The sequence below is a fragment of the Odocoileus virginianus genome, chromosome 2 (genome assembly GCF_023699985.2).
Source record: "Odocoileus virginianus isolate 20LAN1187 ecotype Illinois chromosome 2, Ovbor_1.2, whole genome shotgun sequence".
In the NCBI taxonomy this organism is placed as follows: domain Eukaryota; kingdom Metazoa; phylum Chordata; class Mammalia; order Artiodactyla; family Cervidae; genus Odocoileus; species Odocoileus virginianus.
The window spans coordinates 42,150,384-42,175,993 of record NC_069675.1 but is presented as its reverse complement, the minus strand read 5'-3'; the positions used below and the strand labels follow the sequence as shown (position 1 = coordinate 42,175,993).

General features: G+C 45.9%; 2 protein-coding genes and 1 long non-coding RNA gene across 7 annotated transcripts in view; 2 read left to right on the top strand and 1 right to left on the bottom strand.

Annotated features, from left to right (window-relative positions):
• Positions 1–1,637, top strand: part of SH3RF3 (SH3 domain containing ring finger 3) — a 158,000-nt gene extending 156,363 nt beyond the window's left edge. The window contains exon 10 of the mRNA XM_020902443.2: positions 344–1,637. Coding sequence (XP_020758102.2) covers positions 344–512 — 169 coding nt within the window. The 3' untranslated portion in view covers positions 513–1,637. The remainder of the gene's footprint in view (positions 1–343) is intronic.
• Positions 1,638–5,593: 3,956 nt separating this feature from the next.
• The window catches only part of LOC110142970 (uncharacterized), a 31,194-nt gene continuing 11,177 nt past the window's right edge, over positions 5,594–25,610 (top strand). The window contains exons 1-3 of the long non-coding RNA XR_002315460.2: positions 5,594–6,185; positions 17,089–17,215; positions 21,334–21,446. This is a non-coding gene — a long non-coding RNA (uncharacterized lncRNA). The remainder of the gene's footprint in view (positions 6,186–17,088; positions 17,216–21,333; positions 21,447–25,610) is intronic.
• Positions 17,282–25,610, bottom strand: part of SEPTIN10 (septin 10) — a 48,457-nt gene continuing 40,128 nt past the window's right edge. For 3 of the 5 annotated variants that reach the window (XM_070478891.1, XM_070478901.1, XM_070478904.1), the window contains 3 exons: positions 20,667–20,854; positions 20,043–20,199; positions 18,735–18,811 (listed from right to left, as the gene is read on the bottom strand). In XM_070478891.1, coding sequence (XP_070334992.1) covers positions 20,082–20,199; positions 20,667–20,854 — 306 coding nt within the window. In that variant the 3' untranslated portion in view covers positions 18,735–18,811; positions 20,043–20,081. Of the gene's footprint in view, positions 17,512–18,734; positions 18,812–20,042; positions 20,200–20,666; positions 20,855–25,610 lie in introns of those variants that run through there. The other 2 variants (XM_070478895.1, XM_070478900.1) reach the window with 2 other exon arrangements.

Below are 25,610 nucleotides of genomic sequence, written 5' to 3'. Positions count from 1 at the left end.
GCCAGGTCACAGCCATCTGCCCTCATCCTAGGGGTGCTTTAGAAGGCTGGTCCTCGGAGCTGCCTCCTTGAGGCTTTCCGGGCAGGTGTGGAGTGCAGACCCACCCTGTGCCCTTGGCCAGGCACGGCTGTCTCAGATCTGAGGAGCCCTCAGGGGGAGGGGGGCCACCTGCTGAGGCCTGTGTGTCTGTTCCTGATCAGAGCCCAGGCACTCAGCAGGCAGAGGCTCCCACAGCGGAGACCCAGGTGGATTTTATGGCACGTTGGTCCAAAAACAGGGGCGGGAGGCCCTGGAACCCTGGAGACGATGGGCTGCTCGCTCACCCCAGTGTCTGTTTCCCCAGGTACCGCGTGGTGGTTTCATACCCACCCCAGAGCGAGGCAGAGATCGAGCTGAAGGAGGGGGACGTGGTCTTCGTGCACAAGAAGCGTGAGGACGGCTGGTACAAGGGGACCCTGCAGAGGAACGGCCGCACTGGCCTCTTCCCCGGCAGCTTTGTGGAGAGCTTCTGAGGCCGTGCCTGCCCCCCAGGGACAGAGGTGCAGGGACCCCAGGGGAGCAGCCACCAGAGGCCCCAGTCCTTCCAGGCAGGTGGCAGGACCCACACACTGTGGGGTGGTTTGCTCCCAGGACCCTTCTTGCCCTCTACTCATGGGGCTGACAGGGAGCATGGGCCCAGCGCGTTTGGAGGGCATTCTCAAGGCGCCTCTGGGCTTCACTTGGGTCTGGATTGCTCCTCACCCCATCTATACCTCAGGCACCACCACCGGGCCCCTTAGCATGGTGCCCTGGCCCAGGTCATTATCGGCCAGGCCCCTGAGGCAGCGCTCGGCTCCTGTGGGCGAGGTGTACACAGTGCTTCTCGCCTGCTACCACTGTCCTGCTCTCGTGCTTCTTTCTTACACCTTTTTACTGCAAAGCTGTTAGACTTTATAAATCTCTAACAGGTCGTACACTGCCTATTTTTCATACATCTGGTGCTGCCTTTTTGTAAAACTAGTCAGGACTTGGTTGAAAAGATCTCTGGGGAGACAGCAAATGGGCAGAACTTCTGCAGGCACCTTGTGAGCCTGGGGAGCCTGATGTTCACAGCCTCGGTCCTCCTAGGGCTAGAGCGGCCTTGGCGTTGGCAAGAGTTTGGAAAAGCCCATCTCTTTAGCCCTTCCAGTGGCCCTTGCCACGTCTGGAGATGTTCTGACAGGGCCGGCAGTGAAGGAACAGGAGGGGGGACCCCAGGCCAAGAGGCCCTCCTGTGATTGTAGAGAGGAGACCACACCCAAGGCTTCCACTGTCGAAAGGTGCGCTGGTCACCACAGTTCAGATTTGCCACCTTGTGGAGGTTTCACCAAGTTTCCTTTCAATAGATAACCACTCTGTTCTCAGTGCAGACCTTGGTCTCGAGACCAGAGACACAGGGCTAACCAGGGCCAGCAGGGGGCCACAGGAGCAGAGTCAGGGGTGGCAGCCATGCGGTGAATGCGGGCTCTGGCTGGGAAATGCTTGGCACTTTGCACAGTCACACACACGCACCCGTTGTTTCTGTTAGACACAGATGTGTGTGATTTTGGAGGAACGAACTGATGACAAACCACGATGCCTGTGATTCCGAGTCTTTAAATAAAACTGAACGTGGAGAAGTCTGGTTTCTGGATGGGGGAGCAGTCAGGTGGGGCCAGGCTGGGTGGGAGCTAAGCGGGCAGAAGACCCCCACATCCTCTCCACTTCCTGTGGGCACACGGTCCTGCCACCGCCAAGAGCCTCAGAGTGGGGAACCTGGGGTCTGTGTGGTAGGGTGGTAGGGTGGTGAGGGGATGGGGGCGCCAGACAGCCATACCCAGCACGGGGAGGAGTCCACTGCTGGGCCAGCAGAACTGAGCCTGGGTGGGCGTGGGCATCTCTAGGTGCCCTGCAGGGTCTTGCCTGCATGGAAGGGCAGAATGGCTTTCTATAGGTGACGCTCCTCCCTTACTTGCAGGAAGCCTTCATGCCAGGAGTCATGCAGGTCCTGTGGGCTAGGGGCACCTGGAATCGGCCTTCAGATGAGCACACTCACAGCCCTGCCTCAGGCGGCTGGGCCAAGGAGACCTGTCCTGGAACACCAGTTGTGGGGTGCCTGACACCCACCAGCGGGAGGGGTGTCAGGAAGCTGCCGATTTCCAAAAGGGGGCTTGTCACCAGTAGCAGGTGGAGGGCTGCCCGTGGCCCAGGAGCTGCTCTCCTGGCCTGGACTACTGCCCAGAACCTCTGACTTTCACATCACTGGAGCTGGAGAGGAGCTTAGCCCCAGGAGCTATTTCTCTTTTCTATAGGAATGGAGTGAACTTGGGGGTGGGGAGGGGAGGGGAGGGCTGCACTGCCCTGGTGAAGCCTCCACTCACCTCTCCAGGAAACCGGACCAAAGACACTTGGCCAGATGGGCAATGGAGTTCAGTTCAGTTCAGTCACTCGGTCGTGTCCAACTCTTTGCAACCCCATGGACTGCAGCACACCAGGCTTCCCTGTCCTTCACCAACTCCTGGAGCTTGCTCAAACTCATGTCCATCAAGTTGGTGATGCCATCCAACCATCTCATCCTCTGTCGTCCACTTCTCCTCCTGCCTTCAATCTTTCCCAGCATCGGGGTCTTTCCAATGTGTCAGTTCTTCCCATAAGGTGGCCAAAATACTGGAGTTTTAGCTTCAGCATCAGTCCTTCCAATGAATATTCAGGACTGATTTGCCTGAGGATTGACTGGTTTGATCTCCTTGCAGTCCAAGGGACTCTCGACTCAAGAGTCTTCTCCAACACCATAGTTCAAAAGTATCAATCCTTCAGCCCTCAGCTTTCTTTACAGACCAGCTCTCACATCCATACAGGACTACTGGAAAAACCATAGCTTTGACTAGATGGACCTTTGTTGACAAAGTAATGTCTCTGCTTTTTAATATGCTGTCTAGGTTGGTCATAGCTTTTCTTTCAAGGAGCAAGCGTCTTTTATTTTCATGGCTGCAGTCACCATGTGCAGTGACTTTGGAGCCCTCCAAAATAAAGTCTGTCATTGTTTCCCCATCTATTTGCCATGAAGTGATGGAACCAGAGGCCATGACCTTAGTTTTATGAATGTTGAGTTTTAAGCAAACTTTTTCACTCTCCTCTTTATCAAGAGGCTCTTTACTTTCTGCCATAAAGGTGGTATCATCTGCATATCTGAGGTTATTGATATTCTCCTGGCAATCTTGATTCCAGTTTGTGCTTCATCCAGCCCCACATTTTGAATGATGTACTCTGCATATAAGTTAAATAAGCAGAGTGACAACATACAGCCTTGATGTAATCCTTTCCCAATTTGGAACCAGTTTGTTGTTTCATGTCCAATTCTAACTGTTGCTCCTTGACCTGCATACAGATTTCTCAGGAGGCAGGTAAGGTGGTCTGGTATTCCCATCTCTTTCAGAATTTTCCACAGTTCATTGTGATCTACATAGCCAAAGGCTTTGGCATAGTCAATAAAGCAGAAATATATGTTTTTCTGGAACTCTCTTGCTTTTTTGATGATCCAGCGGATGTTGGCAATTTCATCTCTAGTTCCTTTGCCTTTTCTAAATCCAGCTTGAACACCTGTAAGTTCACGGTTCCTGTGCTGTTGAAGCCTCGCTTATGACATTGTATAGGAGGCAGTAGTCAAGACCATCCCCAAGAAAAGAATTGCAAAAAGCAAAATTGTTCTCTGAGGAGGCCTTACAAATAGCCTAGAAAAGAAGAGAAGCTAAAGGCAAAGTAGAAAAGGAATTTGAATGCAGAGTTCCAAAGAATAGCAAGGAGAGATAAGAAAGCCTTCCTCAGTGATCAATGCAAAGAAATAGATTGAAAACAATACAATGGGAAAGACTAGAGATCTCTTCAGGAAAACTGGAGATACCAAGGGAACATTTCATGCAAAGACAGGCTCAATAAAGGACAGAAATGGTATGGACATAACAGAAGCAGAAGATATTAAGAAGAGGTGGTAAGAATACACAGAAGAACTATACAAACAAGATCTTCATGACCCATGATGGTGTGATCACTCACCTAGAGCCAGACATCCTGGAATGCGAAGTCAAGTGGGCCTTAGAAAGCATCACTACAAACAAAGCTAGTGGAGGTAATGAAATTCCAGTTATTTCAAATCCTAAAAGATGATGCTGTTAAAGTACTACACTGAATATACCAGCAAATTTGGAAAACTCAGCAGTGGCCACAGGACTGGAAAAGGTCAGTTTTCATTACAATCTCAAAGAAAGAGCAATAGAGATCAGAAGTTAAATGAAGTGCCCAGATCTTCATGGCTCAATGGACCAACTCCCAAGGCTGGGCAATCAGCTGGGACCTCCATGGAAAGAGTGTGTTGGGCATGAGGGCGAAGGGCAGGCAATGCCTTCGGGATCTGCAGGCCACCTAGTGGGGTCCTGAAGGCAGGGAGGAACACATCAACCACTGACCACCCCTCCACTCCAAGAGCCACATCCAAGTCCTGGCGGGTTTCCCTTTGCTGGTTTCACCCCTGTGGGGAAGGACAGAGGTCACAGGAGAAAAGGAAAGCAGAAAGAAAATGCAGAGGTAATGGGCTCTGCCTCCTGCCCTAGTGCTTTCCTGGGCCTCAACTTGGGGTGGGGACAAGGTTCCTTCCCAGGGACCCCAACCCCTGGGTGAAACAGGAGAAGGGACCGTCCCCCTCTGAAGCAGGAGGGGGACTGGGAGGGCAGCAGTGAGGGGCTGTGAGTCAAGCGTATTGTGGATGGAGGCACGGCTCCCAGTGTCCCAATCCCTCTCAGGTTACAAATGACAGAGAGTGGCTGAGGTTGCTAGCCAGCCGACAGGAGTTGGGAGCCACTCTTGGCCACCTGGTGGGCCCAGAGTCATCACAGGGTCCTTGCCAGGACTTCAGGGAGGCTGGAGAGGCGCTGCTTGGGAAGGACTCGGTGCCCAGGGCTGGTTCTGAAGCCGGACAAGCCACAGCCTCTTCTGGCCCAGGTCGGGTCCTGAGTGACCCGGGGAACCTGCCCGGCCTCGGCTTCAGTTTAAGGAGCGCTGGAGTTGGCCTGTTTGAACCGGGACGGGAGGAGGGCCAGTCGGACAAAAGGAGAGGGGTCTCCTATCAGGAAGTGTCCGTAAGGGTCCCGGTAAGAGCAGAAAGAACTGCGGAGGAAGAGGCTCCAGGTAACCGGGAGGCCCCCAAGGGGGTAAGCACCGGGGGGCCGCGCCGCGGAGGGACCACTAAGGGGGCGGTTCAGCTAGGACTGGGCTGGACGCCAGGCCCTCGAGGAGGGGCGTACCCGGCAGTGGTGGGGACTGAACACGGATCAAGGAAAGAGCGCAGATCCCTAGGAAGGCGAAGAGCGGGGACGGAGGCGGGGAGAGTGGGTCGGAACAAGGGCTCTGCCTCCTGCCCCGGGGCTCGCCAGGGGCTCAACCTGGGGGTGGGGGCGAGGTTCCGTCCCAGGGACTCCACGCCCTGGGTGAAGCCGCAACCCAGCCCTGCCCACTCTGTAGTTCGCAGAATGCCTGTCCCCCGTGCCAGAGGCCCCTCAGGCCCTCGGCTTTTCGGCACCTAACTGCCCTTTTGTCTAAAAAGAAACACAACGGCCCCTTTAAGAGAAGACGTGCAGCCGCCCTCGGAATCAGAAAAACGGGGTCCACGCGATAGGGGGATCGCAGGCGGACGCTGCTTGGTCGCAGGGACGCAGGTGTGGCCCAAGAAGGGGACTCGGCGCACCCGTGTCCCAGGAGCACTGGACACACGTCCACCCGTCCACAGTACGTTCACGCACGACACCCACGCACGGGGCCCCCGCACGGCACGTCGACGCTCGGGACACAAGTCCATGGTACGTTCACGCACGGGACCCACGCACGGCACGTCGGCCCTCGGGCTCATGCACGGGTTTCGCGCTCTACTCTCGGGCCGCTGTGCCGATCCGGGAGGCAAGAGTTTGCAGCGGCTCTCGTTAGCTGGTTGAAGAGGCAGACGAGGAGTGGACGGCGCGCGTTCTTTTAAGAAAGGGGAGGCGTGGGGAGTGAGTGTGTATGTTTGTGACGGTGACGGGCACACGGGTGTGCTTCGTTCGTGTCGTGTTTCACACGAGAAAGTTAAGAACGCGGGGAGCGCAACCGGGCGGTTGGAGGGCTGTGTCTAGAGGTCCCTCAGTGCTGTTTTCTGTAACCACGTAAGTAACCGGCTTTTTCAAAACTTAATTTTCAGTGTAAAAGTCCAATGACCCGTTTTGAATGAAAGTCAGAAGCTGAGCCGCTGCTGCCTCTCGGGGCTACTGAGAGGGATCCTCAGAGATCGCGCTCACCCGGCGGAGACGCCCGGGCTGAGGCGCCGCTCGGGAGGCAGCTTCTGAGCCGGCGGAGAGGGGGAGGGGCGGGGCGAGACGGGACAGGCCCTGGAGGAGGGAGGGGGAACCTGCGCCTCAGGCTGCCCCTGGCCCCACCGCCACACCTCCCCCCGACACCTCCCTCACAAGTCTGCCCAACCCGGCCCGACCTTCTCCTCCCCCTGCCGGGCGCGTGGACCCTGGACAGCAGAGCTGGACCCCGCTGCGGGCCGGGCCTGGGTGTGGGTGCGCTCTGTGTACGGTCGCAGACGCAGTCCTGACGCTGGTTTCAGATGCTGAGGCCTTCAACCCTCCGGGCTGGATCGTGTTTGGCGGCGGCCCTCGGGGCGTCGTAGGGCCGCTCTGTGGCCTGAACGCTGACTGGTCACGGGAAGAGGGGGCAGGCCCTGCAACACCACCAAGTTACCCACACCGTGGCACGTCCAGTACGTCCCTCTGAACTCAGCCCTTTAATACGCATCTTAAATGTGCGTCAGAGACCTAATAAACGTAAATCATACTGGGAATGATCTCGCAGCTGCTCTCCTGCCACATCGCAGATTTGTGTTTTTTTCAGCGAACTCATCAAAGGACCTACTCTTTATTTATTTCTTAAGTAATTTATTTATTTTTGGTTGTGATAGTTCTTCGTTGCTTGCATGGATTTTCTCTAGTCGCCCGGAGCGGGGACCGGCTGCTCTCCAGTTGCCGAGTGGTGGCTTCTCTTGTTCCTGAGCGTGGGCTCTGCGCACGCGGGCTTCAGTAGTTGCCGCTTGTGGGCTCGGTAGTTGTGCGCACAGGCTTAGTTGTTCCCGGCTTGTGGAATCTTCATGGAGCAGGGATGGAGCCTGCATCTCCTTCATTGGCAGGCGGGTTCTTTACCACTGAGCCCCCAGAGAAGTCCAGAACCTACAATTTTAATCAAATGCTTCACAATCTTCTGTGGGGCCCAGTCAAATCACTGTCAATCTGCAGGGAGGTCTCTAGTGGCATACCACAGAGACCTGCCCAGCTGAGTATTCTAGTATTCTGTAATTCAGATGAAGGCGTCAAGGCATGAATACCACATCTATCAATTGCTCAAAGCTTGGTCACATAGGTAGATATAACAAGACGGCAGAATCACCGATACGCATTCCTCAAGGAAAGAGATTCATGCACAATTCAAGTAATTGTAGAACTGTATTTCCAGAAGTGTGCGGTTTATTGTGTTTCACCAACCAGCATGACTGGGTTCTCTCCATAAGCAGGACATGACATAAGTAAATCCAAAACTGCCAAGGTGAGTTTAGGGAAAGGGCTCCCCCACTCTGGAAAGTCTAGCTGAAGGCAGGTGCAGCTGTGGGACCTGGGGAAGGGTTAGTGGTCACACAGCTGCCTTCAGGAATCAGGAGTTGGAGAGGACTCCCAGGTTGGCTAGGCAGGACTGGAAAGGCAGGCAGGCTTCCCTCAGTTTCAGACCAGGTGATTTCCAGGTTTGGGAATTATTGTTTATTAATAGAAAAGGTCAGGTTGCATCAACCAAGTAAAATTGTAAAAATTGTTCTAAACTTTATATCTTCAAATCCCCAGAACTGTCTGTTCAAATGAAATCTTATCTGGAAACCTAGCATACAAACCAGATGAAAGCAGGGCTTTTCTTGAAACAGTAGTGGAGGCCCCCACAATCCACTGCCCTCTGTGTGTCTCCCAGACAAACAGGAGCTTCTATACTTTGTTTCTGTAACAGCTAACAAGCCATCCGTGGGCTGGGTCCTGCTATTCTAATAAATTCCTTGAGAGTCTTGTCAGAATGTTTAGACCCAGAAATATATCCAGAATTGAAATCACAAAGCTTGATCAAACTCTTCAGTGACCACACACAGTCCTGTCCATCATACTCAGCTGAGGCTATGCTCCCAAAATGCCTCAACATTTGGTTTTGGGCCCAGTGTCTTTGATCTGCTCTTTTCTGCTTTTACTCAGTCTAAGGACCACTGTCATGGGATGTCCCAAGCTGGCCACCTCATGGCCTTTTGGCTCCTGCCTCCTAAGCCACACAGCTGCCGTGAAAGTGAAAGTTGTTCAGTTGTGTCCAACTCTGTGACTCCATGGACTATGCAGTCCATGGAATTCTCCAGGCCAGAATACTGGAGTGAATAGCCTTTCCCTTCTCCAGGGGATCTTTCCAATCCAGGGATCAATCCCAGGTCTCCCGCATTACGGGCGGATTCTTCACCAGCTGAGTTAAAAGGGAAGCCCAGCTACAGCTGCCGTGATCTGCAGGAAAACCGGGTTCTGTGGAAGTTAATTCACTCCTGTGTCTCAGTGAGAAGGCTTCTTCTCCTCGATCTCTTGATAGAGAAGCCTCATCTGATAGACAGACACTGGCTTTACCTTCCTCCTCTGAGGGCAGGATGGCCCCTTAAATGCATTTTCCAGTCTGCCCTGCAGCCAGGCCTGACCCTGAGTGGGGATGCCCTCCTTCTTCCCATCTTTCTGAGAGCTGGGGTGTGGATGTGTTGACTTCCGTCTCTGGCCACAAAGACAGGAGCAAACTCTACAGGATGGAGGAGGAGGAGGAGGAGGGGGCTCTGACCAGTCAAAGCCTTGGTGGACAACCTGCCCATGGGAGAGAGAAGGAAACATTGTCTATTTAAGCCATTGTCACAGGGAGGCTCTTATTATAGTAGTCAACCTTTTCCTCTTACATCTGTGGACTTATTTTTGGGAGGACACCAGTCTTCACTTGATTGCTTTCTAATCTGATGTTCTATGAATGGATCATAGATGGAGCAGATGTTTCTGAGTGACCAAAAGTCAGTTCTTTTACTTATGGACATAATGGAAAAACAGAATTGGATTTATCTTGCCACCTGACATAGCTAGAAAACCAGACAAAACACAGGACATTGGAACACAGGCAACACAGAATGATTTTTGGGAGAAGGGACCTTTTAGTGAGTGAGGGCTGCCATCACAGAGGACCACAGATGGGGCCTAAACACCAGAAGTTTAATTTCCTGCAACTCTGGAGGCTGAAGTTCTGATATCAAGATGTCAGCAGGGCTGGTTCCTCCTGAGGCCTCTCTCCTTGGTTGTGTAGACCACCGTCCCTTCCTTGGGTCCTCGCATGGCTCCCTCATGGTGCCTATGTCTCGATCTCTTCTTGGGAGGACACCAGTCCTGTTGGATTAGAGCCTACCCATATGACCTCATTTACCTCTTTATAGAGACATTACCTACAAAGGTCCATCTCGTCAAAGCTATAGTTTTTCCAGTAATCATGTATAGATGTGAGAGTTGGACCATAAAGAAAGCTGAGTACTGAAGAATTGATGCTTTTGAACTGTGGTGTTGGAGAAGACTCTTGAGTCTTGAGAATCCCTTGGACTGCAAGGAGATCAAACTAGTCAATCCTCAAGGAAATCAGTCGTGAATATTCATTGGAAGGACTAATGGCTGAAGCTGAAACTCCAATACTTTGGCCACCTGATACAAAGAACTGACTCATTGATAAAGACCCTGATGCTGGGAAAGATTGAAGGCAAGAAGAGAAGGGGATGACAGAGGATGGTAGTTGAATGGCATCACTGACTCGATGGACATGAATCTGAGTAAGCTCCAGGAGTTGGTGATGGACAGGGAAGCCTGGTGTGCTGCAGTCCATGGAGTTGCAGAGAGTTGGACACAACTCAGTGACTGACTGACTGACCTCTTTACAAACCCTGCATCAAACACGGTCACATGCTTCAGCTGCATTGCACGGTTTTCTTGTGTGTGTTTTCTGTTTATTAAGTTAAAAATATTTTGTAAATTTGCCTCTTTTTGAGCTGTACATTTTTTGAAGTGTATTATTTAATTTCTGAATATAGTATTTTCCCAGGTATTCTTTCCATTACTGATAGCTAGTTTAATTCCACTGTGTTCAGAGAACATACTTTACACAATTTCAGCCCTCCTATGTTTATTCATTGAAGCTGATCTTATGGTAAAAAATGTTCTGTGTGAACGTGCTATGTGCCCTTGAAGAGAATGTGTGTCCTCTCCTGGGGGTTGGAGTGACCTCTAAATGTCCATTAGATCAAACTGATTGACAGTGTTGTTTAAATCTTAGCTTTATAGATTTTTGTTGTATCAATTACTGAGAGAACCTTGGCGTTTCCAGTCACAGTGGTGGGTTTATTCTTTTAACGTCTATGATATCTGCAGATCTCTCTTAAGTTCTATCAGTTTTTTCATCGGGTACTTTTACTTAGTTGTTAGGTGCAAACACACATGGTTGATAGATTGTCCTGGCAAATCGGCCCCATTATCATTCAGAAATGACCCCTTTATCCGTATGCAGTTCCTTGTTCTGAATTGACTTTGTCTTGGTTATGCTCCCTCCTGGTGGCTCAGAGGATAATGAATCTGCCTGCAATGCAGGAGACCTGGGTTCTGTCTCTGGGATGGGAAGATCCCTGAAGGAGGAAATGGTAACCTACAGCAGTATTCTTGCCTGGAGAATTCCATGGACAGAGGAGCCTGGCGAGCTACAGTCAAGGGGTTACAAAGAACTGGACACGACTGAGCGACTAACCCCTTTGGTTATGCTGCCATTTTAGTTTTTGTCTCATTCATGTTTTCAGGAGATATATTTTTCCATCCTTTTACTCTGTCTTCACATTTAAAGTAGTGTTTTAGCAGACAGTGTATAACAGTATCTTCTAAAATCCAACCTGACAGTCTCTGCCTGTTAACATTGGAGTGTTTTGACTGGTCACAACAATGTAATTGGATTTAAATCTACAATCTTGCTATTGTTTTTCATCAGTTCATTATTTCTTTTTTCTCCCTCTTTTCCTGACTCCTTTGGATTTGTTATTTTTCTGTTTTCCTAAAATAAAAAGGAATTTTATTTCCTTTTTGACTCCAGGCATACTTCTGTTTTAAAATTTTGTGATTGCTTTGGGTTTACAATATGTATATTTAGTTATCATTGATAATTAAGTCATTCTGGTGTTAAAGATACACATTATGCCTCTTCACTTGTTTTGTGAGCATTTTTATTATTCAAATACGCCAATTCTGCCCTCAGTCTCCGGGCTGCTGTTTTCATGTGTTTTTCTTTTGTGTGTGTTACAAAAGCCCATAGTCTGTTTTGATTTTGCTTTAAACAATTGATTATCTTAAAGCAGTTTAAAAGATTTTTATATGGAAGTATATAGTTGGTTTACAGTATTGTGTGTATTTTAGGTGTACAGCAGAGTGATTCAGAGATACAATTATATCTATTTTTTTTCAGATTCTTTTTCTTTATATTACAAAATATTGAGTATAGTTCCTTGTGCTTTGTGGTAGGTCCTTGTTGGTTATCTATTTTATACATAGTAGTATGATATCAAAGCACTTTTAGGAAAGAAGGTTTTAAGTTACATATTTACCATTTCCAGTTCCTTTGTGTAAATTTGACTTCCTTTAGGTGTCATTTTCCCTCTGCCTGAATCACCCCCTTTAACATTTCATGTCATCCAGGTGTGTTAGCAGTGAAATTTTTCAGCTGTTGGTTGTCTTAATGTCTTTCTTTTGCCTATATTTTTGAAAGGTATTTTTACTGGCATAGAATTCTAGGTTCTCTTTTTTATTTAGCATTTGAAAAAGTATTGTCTGTTGGTTGGCATTGTTCTTGATGAGATCTTTATTTATTCTTAACCTAGTTTCTCTAATAGTAGGGAAAAACCTCTTAATAGAATTAACTTGTATTCTATGTTAGTCACTAAAGGGATGTTTACTATAAGCCTAAATTCTACACAATGGCCCATCTCTGGGAACCCAGGTAATGAGCAGTAAGCTAAAATACCTTCCAGGAACCCTCCTGACTAGGCCTACCTGTGAGTTAGTGTAGGAGGATGAAATTCACATGTCCCTTCTGGAGGCTAATGGGAATCCGAAAGTGTCTGACTTTACTCCCTCGCCTACCGTCTTCTCAGTGTGCTCGCTTTCAGATGAAGTCACTACTCCTTGTCCCAACATCTCGTCTCTTGATTTATTGACCTGTTGTATTGAGAGCAGGATGAGCGTGAACTCGGTAACACCACCATTCAGACTCCTTGGAGTGTCAAAGATGTTTCCTTCTTCAAGCGTCTTTTTTTTTAATTAGTTAATTTATTTTAATTGGAGGCTAATTATTTTACAATATTGTGGTGGGTTTTGCCATACATTGACATGAATCAGCCATGGGTGCACATGTGTCCCCCGCATCCTGAACGCCCTCCCGCCTTCCTTCCCATCCCATTCCATCCCTCTGGGTTGTCCCAGAGCACCAGCTTTGGGTGCCCTGCTTCATGCGTTGAACTTGCACTGGTCACCTATTTTACATACAGTAATATACATGTTTCAGTGCTATTCTCTCAAATCATCCCACCCTTGCCTTCTCTAACATAGCCTAAAAGTCTGTTCTTTACATCTCTGTCTGTTTTTCTGCCTTGCATATAGGGTCGTCATTACCATCTTTTTAAATTCCATATATATGTGTTAATATATTGTATTAATGTTTCAATTTCTGACTTACTTTCGCTGTATGTAATAGGCTTCAGTTTCATCCACCTCATTAGAGCTGACTCAAATGCATTCTTTTTTTTATAACTGAGTAATATTATCTATTTGTCTGCCAATGGACATCTAGGTTGTTTTCATGTCCTAGATGTTGTAAATAGTGCTGCAGTGAACATTGGGGTACATGTCTCTTTCAATTCTGGTTTCCTTGATGTGTATGCCCAGCAGTGGGATTGCTGGCTCATATGGCAGTTCCATTTCCAGTTTTTTAAGGAATCTCCACACTGTTCTCCATAGTGGCTGTACCAATTTGCATTCTCACCAACAGTGTGAAAAGGTTCCCTTTTCTCCACACCCTCTCCCACATTTACTGTTTATAGGCTTTTTGATGGTGGCCATTCTGACCAGCATGAGATGATACCTCATGGTAGTTTTGATTTGCGTTTCTGAAATAATGAGTGATGCTGAGCATCTTTTCATGTGTTTATTAGCCATCTGTATTTCTTCTTTGCAAGCATCTCTTTTTAAAGCTAGTATTTTTCCCGTGTGGGGTAACACCTTAAACACTGTAGTCAACAATTCTGCAGGGAAATAGGGAAAGGGGAGTAAAAACGGAATCTGGGGCAGGCCCTGGCTTTGATTCAGAGGCTACCTGCCTTCTGCTCCTGTTCTCTTGACATGGGGGACTTGATAAGCTATTTCCTAATGCCCAGAACGTGACCCTCAGCTCACTGCTTCCTGGAGACGTTCTTTCTGTGGAGCAGCCTGTGTTGATGCATAAGACATCCAGAGACAAGTATTATGGACAGAAAGCTTCACTGTTTGCTTGGAAAGACTCAGAAGTGCCAGGCTTCCTTTGCCTGGCATGGCCACCATCACAGGAGGAGACAGGTCAGACCAGACTCTGACTCCTGTTCTACCTCCATGAGCACAGGTCTCTCTTCCTTGGACCTTCCTTGGACCCTCTTTGCTGATCCTTCTGGTGGGGCAGCAGCACAGCCTGCCTGCTTCCCAAAGTCCAAAGAGGAGCCCAAGAGTCTTGAGAGCTACTGGGAGTGGGAGGCCCGCAGTAGGAGCAGCTGTAGCAAGCCGTGAGGGGCCGTGCAGTGGGCAGTGCCCTGGGGTGGTTTACTTGTTTGGTCGGCTCTTCCCTGGGAGCCTGGGCAGGAGAACTGAAGGTCTGGGATCATGCAGCTCTGTGGTGGGCAATCCTGGCCTGTGGCGACTCTGCCCACACAAGTGACAGTTTCCGCAGAGGCAGGAATTGAAGCAAAGACTGCTTGGGACTCCCTCACAGAGGCAAAGGCCACGTACACGCACCAGAGAGCAGGTTGGCCTTGTGGAGGACCTTGACTTCGAACCATAGTTGGACAGGCCTGGGGGCAGCAGAACCTGAGCACAAGCCAGTTAATGAAGGGCAGTTGTCGAGGCCATACAGAGTAGGCGGGACAGAGCTGAGGACACAGCTTCAAGAGCTGAGATTCTCTGCTTAGTGAGAACAGAGTGTCAGGCACCGAGCCTGCCCAGTGGCCAGCCGCATTGTCATCAGGTGGGTATCTGTGCCCATGACCCTGTGGACTCCTGACCCCGGTGCTCAGTGCCCTGACCACTGCTTCAGGTGGACTCGCTGCAGACACAGCCATGTCACCTGTGAGAACTGAGATCATCTTAATTTTTTGCCTCCAGAGGTGACTGCTGGCTTCAGTGACGTGTCTTAACAGAAGGGACAGTCTTGCCACTCTTCCTTGCCTCCAGCCTTAAGTGTGATGCCTGCTCTGGGTTGCTGTTTGTGGGCACTCTTTATCAAATTGAGGAAGTTTCCTTCTATTCAGTGTTCTAAGAATCTTTTATCTTTTTAAAAAATATTGAAGATGCTACATTTTATTAATATTTTCTGATTCTACAGGGATGACCATATGATTTTTAATGTTCATGCTGAGTTACACTGGTTAATTTCCTACTGTTAAAACATCATTGCATTCCTGGATATGAGGAACTGTCTTTTTAAATACATATTTCTGGATTTAGTTTTCAGTAACCTGTTTAGGATTTTTGCATCTTTGCTCATATATGAGATTAGATTATTTTGTCCTTTCTCAGAATGTTTTTATCAGGCTTCATTGTTAAGGTTGTTAAGGTGTTTAGTTGCATGAGTTTTACAGACTTCTGTAGACACATCACCCCCACACACTGCAGACCTGAGGCGCCTACACCAGCTGTTGCTTTCTTCCTGCCCCTGAGGCCACGATGCCCCCAAGCAAGGCTGTCTTCATCCTGTAGAAGTGATGCCTTCTATAGAGAATGTAGCTGAACAGCTAGGAGGGCCTGGCAACCCACTCCAGTATTCTTGCCTGGAGAATCCCCATGGCCAGAGGAGCCCAGCGGGCTACAGTCCGTGGGGTTGCAGAGAGTCAGACACAACTGAGTGATTAAGAACAGCACAGTACCGCACAGCTGCAGAGCAGCTTTTGGTTGAATGCACATGATGTACCTTTACCTATCAGGACAGAAAGCTTTAATCCTTTCTTGTAAAGTGACATAGCTGATTTTAAAAAACTTTTGCCTAAAAAAAAATTGTGATTACTGGTTTGGGCCTAAATCTACCATATTACTAAATGCTTTTTGACTGTCATATCTGTTTTATTTCCTTGTTTCCTTCTGGGTTATCATTTATCAGTTTAGTTTTCCTTTTGCTGGCTGGAAAGGCACATCGTCCCCACACTTACATGCTCTTCCTGCATGTCAAGTTACGGTGCACGGGGATCTCTACCTGCTCCCAGTTAACACAAGACCCTTCTACTCCATTCACCCCACTCCCAACTGGCATACCACTGAAGTCTTGAACTTTAGTTCCCTCTGTATTTCTAGCTCCAGAGGACATTTTCAGGGTTTTACACAGCCATTATTCATTTAGGTTGATCCATGCCACTTTTTTTTTTTAACTATATATTCCTTTGTGCCTCAGTGTTATTTAAACACAACCTGGTTATGCTCCTATGCACGCTGTGGTAGGAACTACTGGCCTGGGCTTCAGTCTGAGTTTCCCTGCCCATGGCCTGGCTCATCCCTTAGCACACCTTTCCGTCTACTCTGGATGAGTGTCTGACTGCATGAGTCAGACCTCTCCGAGACTCCTCCTGCTCAATGGGTTAGGTTTATGAACTCCTTGTCTGTTCCCTGCCTCCTTCTAAACCCCCACCCTCACTCACATCCTGCCCCCCACGTTTCCCTGATCCTCTGTTCACACTGAGCTGCTTCCCTGGGTGCCCAGGTCACCTTCTTCCCCTCCTACGTCTGAAGCTGCTTCAGTCCTTCAAGGCCAGTCACCTCGGTGCTTTCCTGTGCTCCCTGGGCAGGAGCCTTTCTTCAAGAGGCTGCTCCACAGAGGCCTCATCAGTTTGTGCCTGTATTTCCTGGCCAAATAGGAAAACAGGACTTAGAACAATTCATCTTCCAGATGGGGGTAGTAATCTTCCATGTGATGCTTGGAACCTGGAATCAGAATCTGTGTGAAAGAACTTAAAAATTCAGTTCTTGGTCAGAAGATTAGTGGTTGGCAGTCAAAGACAATTATGTTTCAAATGCTCTATAAAAAAAATAATAAAACAGGTCTAGCTTTATTTTATTCCCTGAAATTTATTGCTTCAAGCCAGTGGATAATACCTCACTCTACAACCTTGGAGAACTAATATGCTTTGTGAGAAGCTGAGCTTCATCCAGGCAGACCTCACTGTGTTGTGCAGGTGTGTGTTCTTTACACACTGAAGGCATGTGGCAGCCCTTCATCAAGCAGGTGTGTCAGTGCCATTTTCCCACAGCATTTGCTCACTTTGTGTCTCTGTCACGTTTTGGTAATTCTCACAGTGTTTCAAACTTCTTCATTATTATATTTGTTACGGTGATCTGTGATCAGCGATCTTAATGTTACTACCACACTTGCTGAGGGCTCGGGATGGTTAGCATTTTTTAGCAATTGAGTATTAACTAAGGTATGTATATTGGTTTTCTTAGATATAAGCTATTGCACACTTCACAAGAATACTGCACAGTATAAATATAACTTTTGCATGCACTCCAAAAACAGTTCATGTGACTTACTTTATTTCAATACTCACTATATGGGATGGGTGGTCTGGATCTGAGCCTGCACTGTCTCTGAGGTCTGCCTGTACTGTAGTTGTTTAAACAATATTTTTTCTTTGCCATGCAACTCTTCTAAAGTAGAATCTTACAGGGAGTCGCAGATAGATGAAGCAAATACAGGACTCGCACTGTGGGCGTGCACATGTGGTGAGCCTCCTTCACAGCACAGTCACCAGCAGCACAAGGCGCCAGCCCTTCTGTTCAGCTCAGGGTCTGAGGTAGGTTTCCGTGATCTTTTCAACTAGGAACTTGAATAACTTTTTGTAACATGCCAACAACCACTCTGGCACTTAAAAGTAACTTTATTAAGGTTCAGGATAGCTGTTTATACACAGTTTGATATAATAGGCTACGAACACCCACCACTCGCATCAGGTCACTGAGCTTGCCGCGTCGCTCCTGGGCTAAGGCTCAGCGCTGCAGCACTGGCCGGGCTCCGGAGGCCAGGTTACCTGCCTGCGGGGACTCACCGGCTCTCCTGCTCCCACCTTCCAGAGGCTGGGCATTACTGATCCTGAGAAGAAAGTGCAGAGCTTTTTCTGTGATACTTATAACTTATGTTACTAAAGTTCTAAAGGGCTAAGAGACATTTGTGAACTTTAAAAAATAAAATTTAAAGTGTTGGTCCGGATAAGCTATACTACAAAATGAAAGGTTTCTTTTGTGACTTAACAGAAATTCGTGAAAAATACACTGCTCAGAATCTGACATGTAAAACATTCTGTTGTCTGAGAAGTACTGATCATCCACCTCTGTTTTAAAATAACTCAAACATATAATTAACTAGTTCTGATAAAGTGTTTAAGATCAATTTGCAAAAAGAAAAGTTAAAGTGATTTAAACACAGTTTAGTAAATATGTAGATACATTTTATTTGTCAAGAGTAAATATCAGTTTCATTTAGAATATTCAGGTACAAAAAGTGAAAACTTAATGAATGTTAAGAAAAAGTTAGAAACCATTAAATTGTTCTGCAATTGCTAAGGCACTGAATTCAAATATCCTTTACAATATGAATTACCTAAATTTTTATCTTTAATATTCAGATGTTCATAGCTGTTTTCTTAAGAAACATTTTTAGTAAGATGATTTAACTTTATTTACCCTGGAAGACAGTTTTAAACAATTATGTAATACAGACTAATGCACACAGTGTGAGGACACCCAGTTCTAAAGTTACTTATCACTAGAAAAGGGCTTATTTACCTGAGTGTTTCTGCTGTTAAACATATCACAACAACACATGGACCACAATGCTGAAGCACATATTATGTAATCTGATACAAAAGCTTAGGATCATGTTTCCGACTAGATAATTGTATCAAAACTTTAAAAGTTTTGAGCTGCTGGAGTTTCAGGTACATAATACATTTTAAAACATGTTCCCCAAAGTTTACCTTTACATACCTTTGGTATGTACACAAAAGATTTTTCTTGGAATATATATGCAATCAGAGCCTAATATATATGAGTCCTGTATTTTCAAAGCCACCAACAGACACTCTTGTCACAGTATAGTGACAGGCAGTGGGCAGCAGGGGAAATTATCTCAATTCATCACAAACTTATCTTAAACTACTAACAGTGAATAATACCATCAAGTCTGGCTTATATATTGATCTCATACTTAAAAGTATTTTCCCATAAATGGCAGTAACTGTGGCCATTTGCCAGATAAAGAATAAGTAATACAGCATAAGTAATACATCAAATAAAAACAGCAAGAAAATCAAAGCATACTTCTAACATTTTAATAGCTTTTGCTTGTGATGACCTTCTGTGATCTGGAACCTTTGTTTTACATAAAATTGGAGCTGGAAAGAGAAAAGAAACCTTTTGTTTGGTACAATAGAAAACCATATAGGAAATAAAAATCACTTCTTTTACAAAGTTTTTACAGATACACATCTAGTATATGATAGGATATCTAGCTGTGGGACTCTGGAAAAGAAAAAACAAACACATTTCTTGAGGGTAAATTTTTCTGAGCTCGTAAACTGTGGGCTTGGCCCTGATTTTGCAAACAGCAGCCCATACCTTAGTTTCACAAGGTGACTGTAAAGGTTTTTCAAGTATGAAATGAAGTGGGGGAGTTCAAGTCTAGTAAAACTGGACTAAGTCGAGATGATGAGAAGGTGAAAGGCCCCTTAGCTTTATAATTCAAGACACACTGAAAAGAAGTCATAAATTATATGTAAACAGTTGGCCCTCTGGATCTGAGGGTTCCACATCTGAGGATTCAACTGACTGAGGATCAAAAGTATTGGGGAAAAAAATTCCAGAAGGTTCCAAAAAACCAAACTTGAATGTGCTACTTGCTGGCGAGTATCTGCCTAGCACTTATATTCTGTTCACATTGTATTAGGTGTTAGAAAAAACCTGGAGATGATTTAACATGTACAGGAGAATGTGCATAGGTTCTGTGCAAAAACTCTGTATTTGATATGAGGGACTTGAGCAGCAGTGGATTTTGGTGTCTTCCTGGAACCAGTCCCCCACAGATAATGGGGTGGTTTATGTTTTGAAATTCAGGGTATTCATTTTTTCCACCAATAACTGCATGCCTTTTTGGTATCCGGCACTGTTCTAGGAACTGAGGGTGGATACATCAGCCAACAAAAGAGATCCACTCCCTGGAAGAGCTTATATTAAAAGATTATACATGAGAATTCCTTCTTCCCACAAACCATAACGTCCACAGGCCAATTAAATCCACTCCAAACCCTGTGGATTTAACTCTCCATAGTTCAAAAATGGAAAGCTATCACGGGCAGTGTTATATTTTCCTAACTTTTTGAAGGTGACTTATAAAGTATTCTGACAATACCAGTTTGAAATACAATGTGGTGATAAAAGAAACCCCAGGACTGCCTTGTGAGGCCCAGGAGAATCTAAGCTGCCACAAGGCGGGCTGGATGCTCAGCAGAGTGTGCCAACAGGCGAACTGAGGAGGACAATCAAGGGGGAGAAATACAGTAAAAAAATACAAAGGAGGGAAAACCACCTTATTTTCTAAGACTTTGGTTACACTGATTTAACACATACCCCAGACCTACAAGCCTTGGCGCCATCCTCCACCTGTTATCAAGGCCGCCCTGGCGCACGGGGTCCCTCTCTACCTTCCTCTGCATCTTTACGTCCACCAATCGTTTCACAAGCTCTGACATCAAAGCACAGGAGTTCCAATCGATAGCCTGGTTCCCTTATTAAAATAAAAATTCTCACAAAATCATTAGTGGAATTTGTTTAAAAGAAGTAAACCTAAGAATTAATTTTTTATCAAGTATTATGTCTCTAATTTCCCCAGCAAAGTATATAGCTTCTGTCAGGCATGAAAGTCGACAGAACTGACAAGAGGTCAGTAGTTACTAGACATGTCCTGGAGTGGACAGTGCCCTCAGGTCACAGACCCTCCCACGTTGTGGCAAATTTGTGTTGTGTTCACTCACACATTCATGCAAACATTCACTCAGATGTGCACAGAGCACTAGACATGTGGCAGGTACCCTTCTAGCTGCTGGGGAATCCGCACACTGGGAGGGACCAGGGCTCTGCTCTCATGGAGCTTTTGTTTCAGTGCAAGAGACAGAGGGGAATAAGGAGACAGGCCAAAGAGTCATGAAGAGGGGGCACTGAGGCTGGGAGGGTCAGACCAAGGGAAGGGCTTACTTCTTGCGGTCCTTGTCCTTCCTCAGGTTGCTGCCTGGGGTCATAAAGGTCTGGTTCTGGTATATCTCAGAGGTAGCTTTCTTCTTGGAGAAAGCGATGATTTCTTCTTCCAGAAGTCTTCTCTTCTCTTCCAGCCTCAGCTTCTCCTCTTGGTGGACTCTTTTAAGGTGCTCAAACTTGGCCTGGAGCTGTGAAGTGAAGTGAGATTCCTGCTGAGGATGCTGTGTGGCAGCACACACCCGTGCCTCTTGGCGCTGCAGCCCTGCTCAGGCTGCCTGCACAGCAACCAGGCAGATGTTCACATGTGGAACTGCTTTAACATTAACTGAAATGAGCTCCCATGTAAAAACACATGAGCAAAACAAAAACAGCCTCACAAACAAACCTCAGTTTTTTAAACATTTGACCTCTTCTTAGAGTTTCTCTTTAGTTGCTCTACACATTTTCACCAAAAAGCCTCTTCAAATAAAGTTTTTAAAACTGTTCTTAATAAAAGTGAGGGACATAAGTTATAGAATCAAGGTATCAAAAATAGGAAAAGTCCATCTTTTCCAAATAAATTTACCATGTACTAGTGAAATAGCTGTTGGTTACACTGGTGAACCTGTGTGGAAAGCAGTGTCAGTTTAAATCAAGAACCTTAAAAATCTGATGTGTTTTCCCACAGTCATTCACCTTCTTGAAATCTGAACTAAATCAAACACCGTTGAAGATGTGTGTCACAGTCAGCTTTGTATCTGTGATTCAGCTGAGTGTGGACGGCGCAGTCTTGTGGACTTAGTAAGTGAAAACACCCACCTATAAATGGGCTTAGGCAGCTCACTCCCCAGTGGTTTAAGGGTTAGCAGTCCTCACCGTCGAAGAAGGCAATGGCACCCCACTCCACTACTCTTGCCTGGAAAATCCCATGGCCAGAGTAGCCTGGTACGCTGCAGTCCATGGGGTTGCTAAGAGTCTGACACAACTGAGTGACTTCACTATCATTTTTCACTTTCATGCATTGGAGAAGGAAATGGCAACCCACTCCAGTATTCTTGCCTGGAGAATCCCAGGGACGGGGGAGCCTGGTGGGCTGCTGTCCATGGGGTCGCACAGAGTTGGACATGACTGAAGTGACTTAGCAGCAGCCTTCACCATAGTAGAATCTACACCGTAATTGGGGAAAAAAATCTTGGTCTCTAAGAGAAATAACACTTTAAAATTCATTTATACTAAATACACTCGATGCAGTCATTAAAATGAGTTTTGCCAAAGTTTAGAGATTTCAGATTTCCCTGGTTTAATTGTTGTTTATCTGAAAAAAAAAAAAAAAAAAAATCTAGGGACTTTCGCAGGTTCCTTATGAATCAGCCGGGCGCCAAGAACACAAGCACAGCATCTAGAATCTGCATCGAAAAGTCACTCTCTTGGGAGGGGGATTCCTGGGTCTGGTTTAACTTTCAATTCATATTTTCAGCTCTGGGCAGCAACCTAATGTGTATACAAAAGGTAGGACTTGGTTTATAGAAAAGATGGCATATGATCATTGAGGAAATACTTTGCTAAAAACTAGAGGCTGAGGGCAGAGAGCAGAGAGCTACGCTGCTTCCTAATAAAATTCGATGTTCTGGATACAGAGCAGCTGTCTACTGAGCCAGCAAACCTCACAGAAGAGTTAAGACAGAGACAGAATAGTGTTGAACAGATGAGGTGAGGCCCAAAGACTCTTGTATTCCTGAGGCTGTCACTTCCAGAGAGATCAGCACCTTAGCATCTGCATGTGCCTTTATATATATATAGCTAGGACATGGAAACAACCTAGGTGTCCATTGGCAGATGAATGGATAAGGAAGTTGTGGTACACATACACAATGTAATATTACTCAGCTATAAAAAGAATGCATTTGAGTCAGTTTTAATGCGGTGGATGAAACTGGAGCCTATTATACAGAGTGAAGTGAGTTAGAAAGAGAAACACAGATAGTGTATATTAACATATATGGCATTTAGAAAGATGGTAATGACAATCCTATATGCAAGGCAGCAAAAGAGACAAAGATGTAAAGAACAGATTTTTGGACTATGTGGGAGAAGGCAAGGGTGGGATGATTTAAGAGAATAGCACTGAAACATGTAAAATATGTAAAATAGATGACCAGTGCAAATTCAGTGCATGAAGCAGGACATTCAAAGCTGGTGCTCTGGGACAACCCAGAGGGATAGGGTGGGGAAGGAGGGGGGTTCAGGATGGGGGGACACATGTGCACCCATGGCTGATTCATGTCAATGTATGGCAAAAACCACCACAATATTGTAAAGTATTATCCTTCAATTAAAATAAATTAATTTTAAAAGTTATAAAGAGTTGGTGGTATGCATATAAAGAGAGTGGCAGCTCTCTGAGCATGCGTGCACCCCCATGAATTGGGAAGAAGAGCAGAAGGGAGGGTAAGGCTTGGAAAGGGAGACTACAGGACAGGTTTATTATACATTATGTGAGTAGAATCCAATCTCTGATTCCTTAAATGGAGGGTGCATACTTTATATCCTTAAATATTCTGGAAAGTTGTAGAGTACTTCACATATCATTCATGAGGTTGACTAGAAATTCCAGGAGAACTGTAAAGACAAAAATGGCATAGAAAAGGGGGTAGGCGGAATCTGACTATTATTTACATTACATGGAGTTCACAACTTTGGGCAGCAACAGTCTACTCCACATACATGACGCACTCACTTGTGGCTCCACTTTTCACTACAAGGCCTTTAATTCGGACACATTTTCAAATACTTGAAAAGTTAAAAGCAGCAGACTTTCTGTGCTGTTGAAACTACTCACTGATGTTCTGAAAGGTCTGTGGCCACATGGTACACTGCTGTCTCTTGTATAAAGGAGCCTCTGAGGACATCATACATTCTGCTGTGCAGTGACCCTTTTTAAAGTATCTATTTTTAAAAAGTGAATACCAGAAATAACATTCCTTTCTTGCCAAACTAGCCAATGTCTTTGACCTGAGTTCTGTACTTTTATGGGTTCCCAGAAGTGTCTCTAAGAAGCACCCAGGACCGTGGCTCAGCCACACCTAGTATATATATTGCATATACTCACTCTGGACTCTCCAGGTCTGGGTTTTAGTGCAGCTGTACTTGTTTACTTCAAAGTATCTACAGTACTTGTGGAAACAGGAGAGGCATAAATATTAAGTGAACAATTAAAAAATAAGACGTGTGTGGTTAGTTGCTAAGTCATGTTCAATTCTTTGCAATTGTGGACTGTAACCCGCCAGGCTCCTCTGTCCATGGGGATTCTCCAGGTAAGAATACTGGAGTGGGTTGCCATGCCCTCCTCCAGGGGATCTTCCCCACACAGAGATTGAATCAGTGTCTCCTGCATTGGCAGGTGGATTCTTTACCACCTGACCCACCAGGGAAGCCCTTTATTATGCGTAACTCATGGATAATTATGAATAATTAACAGATGTTTTGAAGAAGTTAGTTAAGTGAAAGTCTCTCAGTTGTGTCCGACTCTGCGACCCCATGGACTGTAGCCTGCCAGGGTACTCTGTCCATTGTGATTCTCCAGGCAAGAATACTGGAGTAGGTTGCCGTGCCCTCCTCCAGGGGATCTTCCCAACCCAGGGATTAGTCTCCTGTATTGTAGGCAGATTCTTTACTATCTGAGCCACCAGGGAAGCCCAAATATTCTTATGGGGAGTTTTAAAAATTAAAATTCAACTGTCAACCACTTCTACATCTTCTCAGTAGAGAAACTGAGAACCATGATGTATGAGAAACTCTTACAAGAGAAGTATATGCTAATCAGAAGAAAAACCAGCACAGTTTCCTACTTATCACAGTCTTCCTCAATGTTTGTATTTCAAAATAACTTCAAGCTAGGGACTGTTCTCGAATAAGAGACGACACAAAACAGAACAGCTAAATGCAATTTTAGACCTAAGATTGAATTCTGGTTCAAAAACAAAAAATCACCAAATAGAAAGGAATAATAAGAGATAATCTTGGGATGACTGGAGAAATTTGATTAAGAACTGATGATCAGGTTAGATTGTGGCATTGCTATTACTGTTCTTAGGTGTAATACTGGTACCATGATTATGGAGGAGAAGGCACCTGAACTTCAGGAATGCATGAAGTGCCCTTGATGTTTACACCAGCTTTCAGGTGGCCAGGAAAACATACACCCTAAAGATGGTGATATGTCCATTTTAAATCTAGGTGTGGGCAAGCATCACCCTCAATGGTGAAAAATTGAAAGCATTTCCCCTGAAATCAGGAACAAGACAAGGGTGCCCACTCTCACCATTACTATTCAACATAGTTTTGGAAGTGTTGGCCACAGCAATCAGGGCAGAAAAAGAAGTAAAAGGAATCCAGATAGGAAAAGAAGAAGTGAAACTCTCGCTGTTTGCAGATGACATGATCCTCTACATAGAAAACCCTAAAGACTCTACCAGAAAATTACTAGAGCTAATCAACGAATACAGTCAAGTTGCAGGATATAAAATTAACACACAGAAATCTCTTGCATTCCTATACACTAACAATGAGAAAACAGAAAGAGAAATTAAGGAAACAATACCATTCACCATTGCAACAAAAAGAATAAAATACTTAGGAGTATATCTACCTAAAGAAACAAAAGACCTATACATAGAAAACTATAAAACACTGATGAAAGAAATCAAAGAGGACACAAGCAGATGGAGAAATATACCGTGTTCATGGATTGGAAGAATCAATATTGTCAAAATGGCTATACTACCCAAAGTAATCTATAGATTCAATGCAATCCCTATCAAACTACCAACAGTATTTTTCACAGAACTAGAACAAATAATTTCACAATTTGTATGGAAATACAAAAAACCTCGAATAGCCAAAGTAATCCTGAGAAAGAAGAATGGAACTGGAGGAATCAATCTGCCTGACTTCAGACTCTACTAC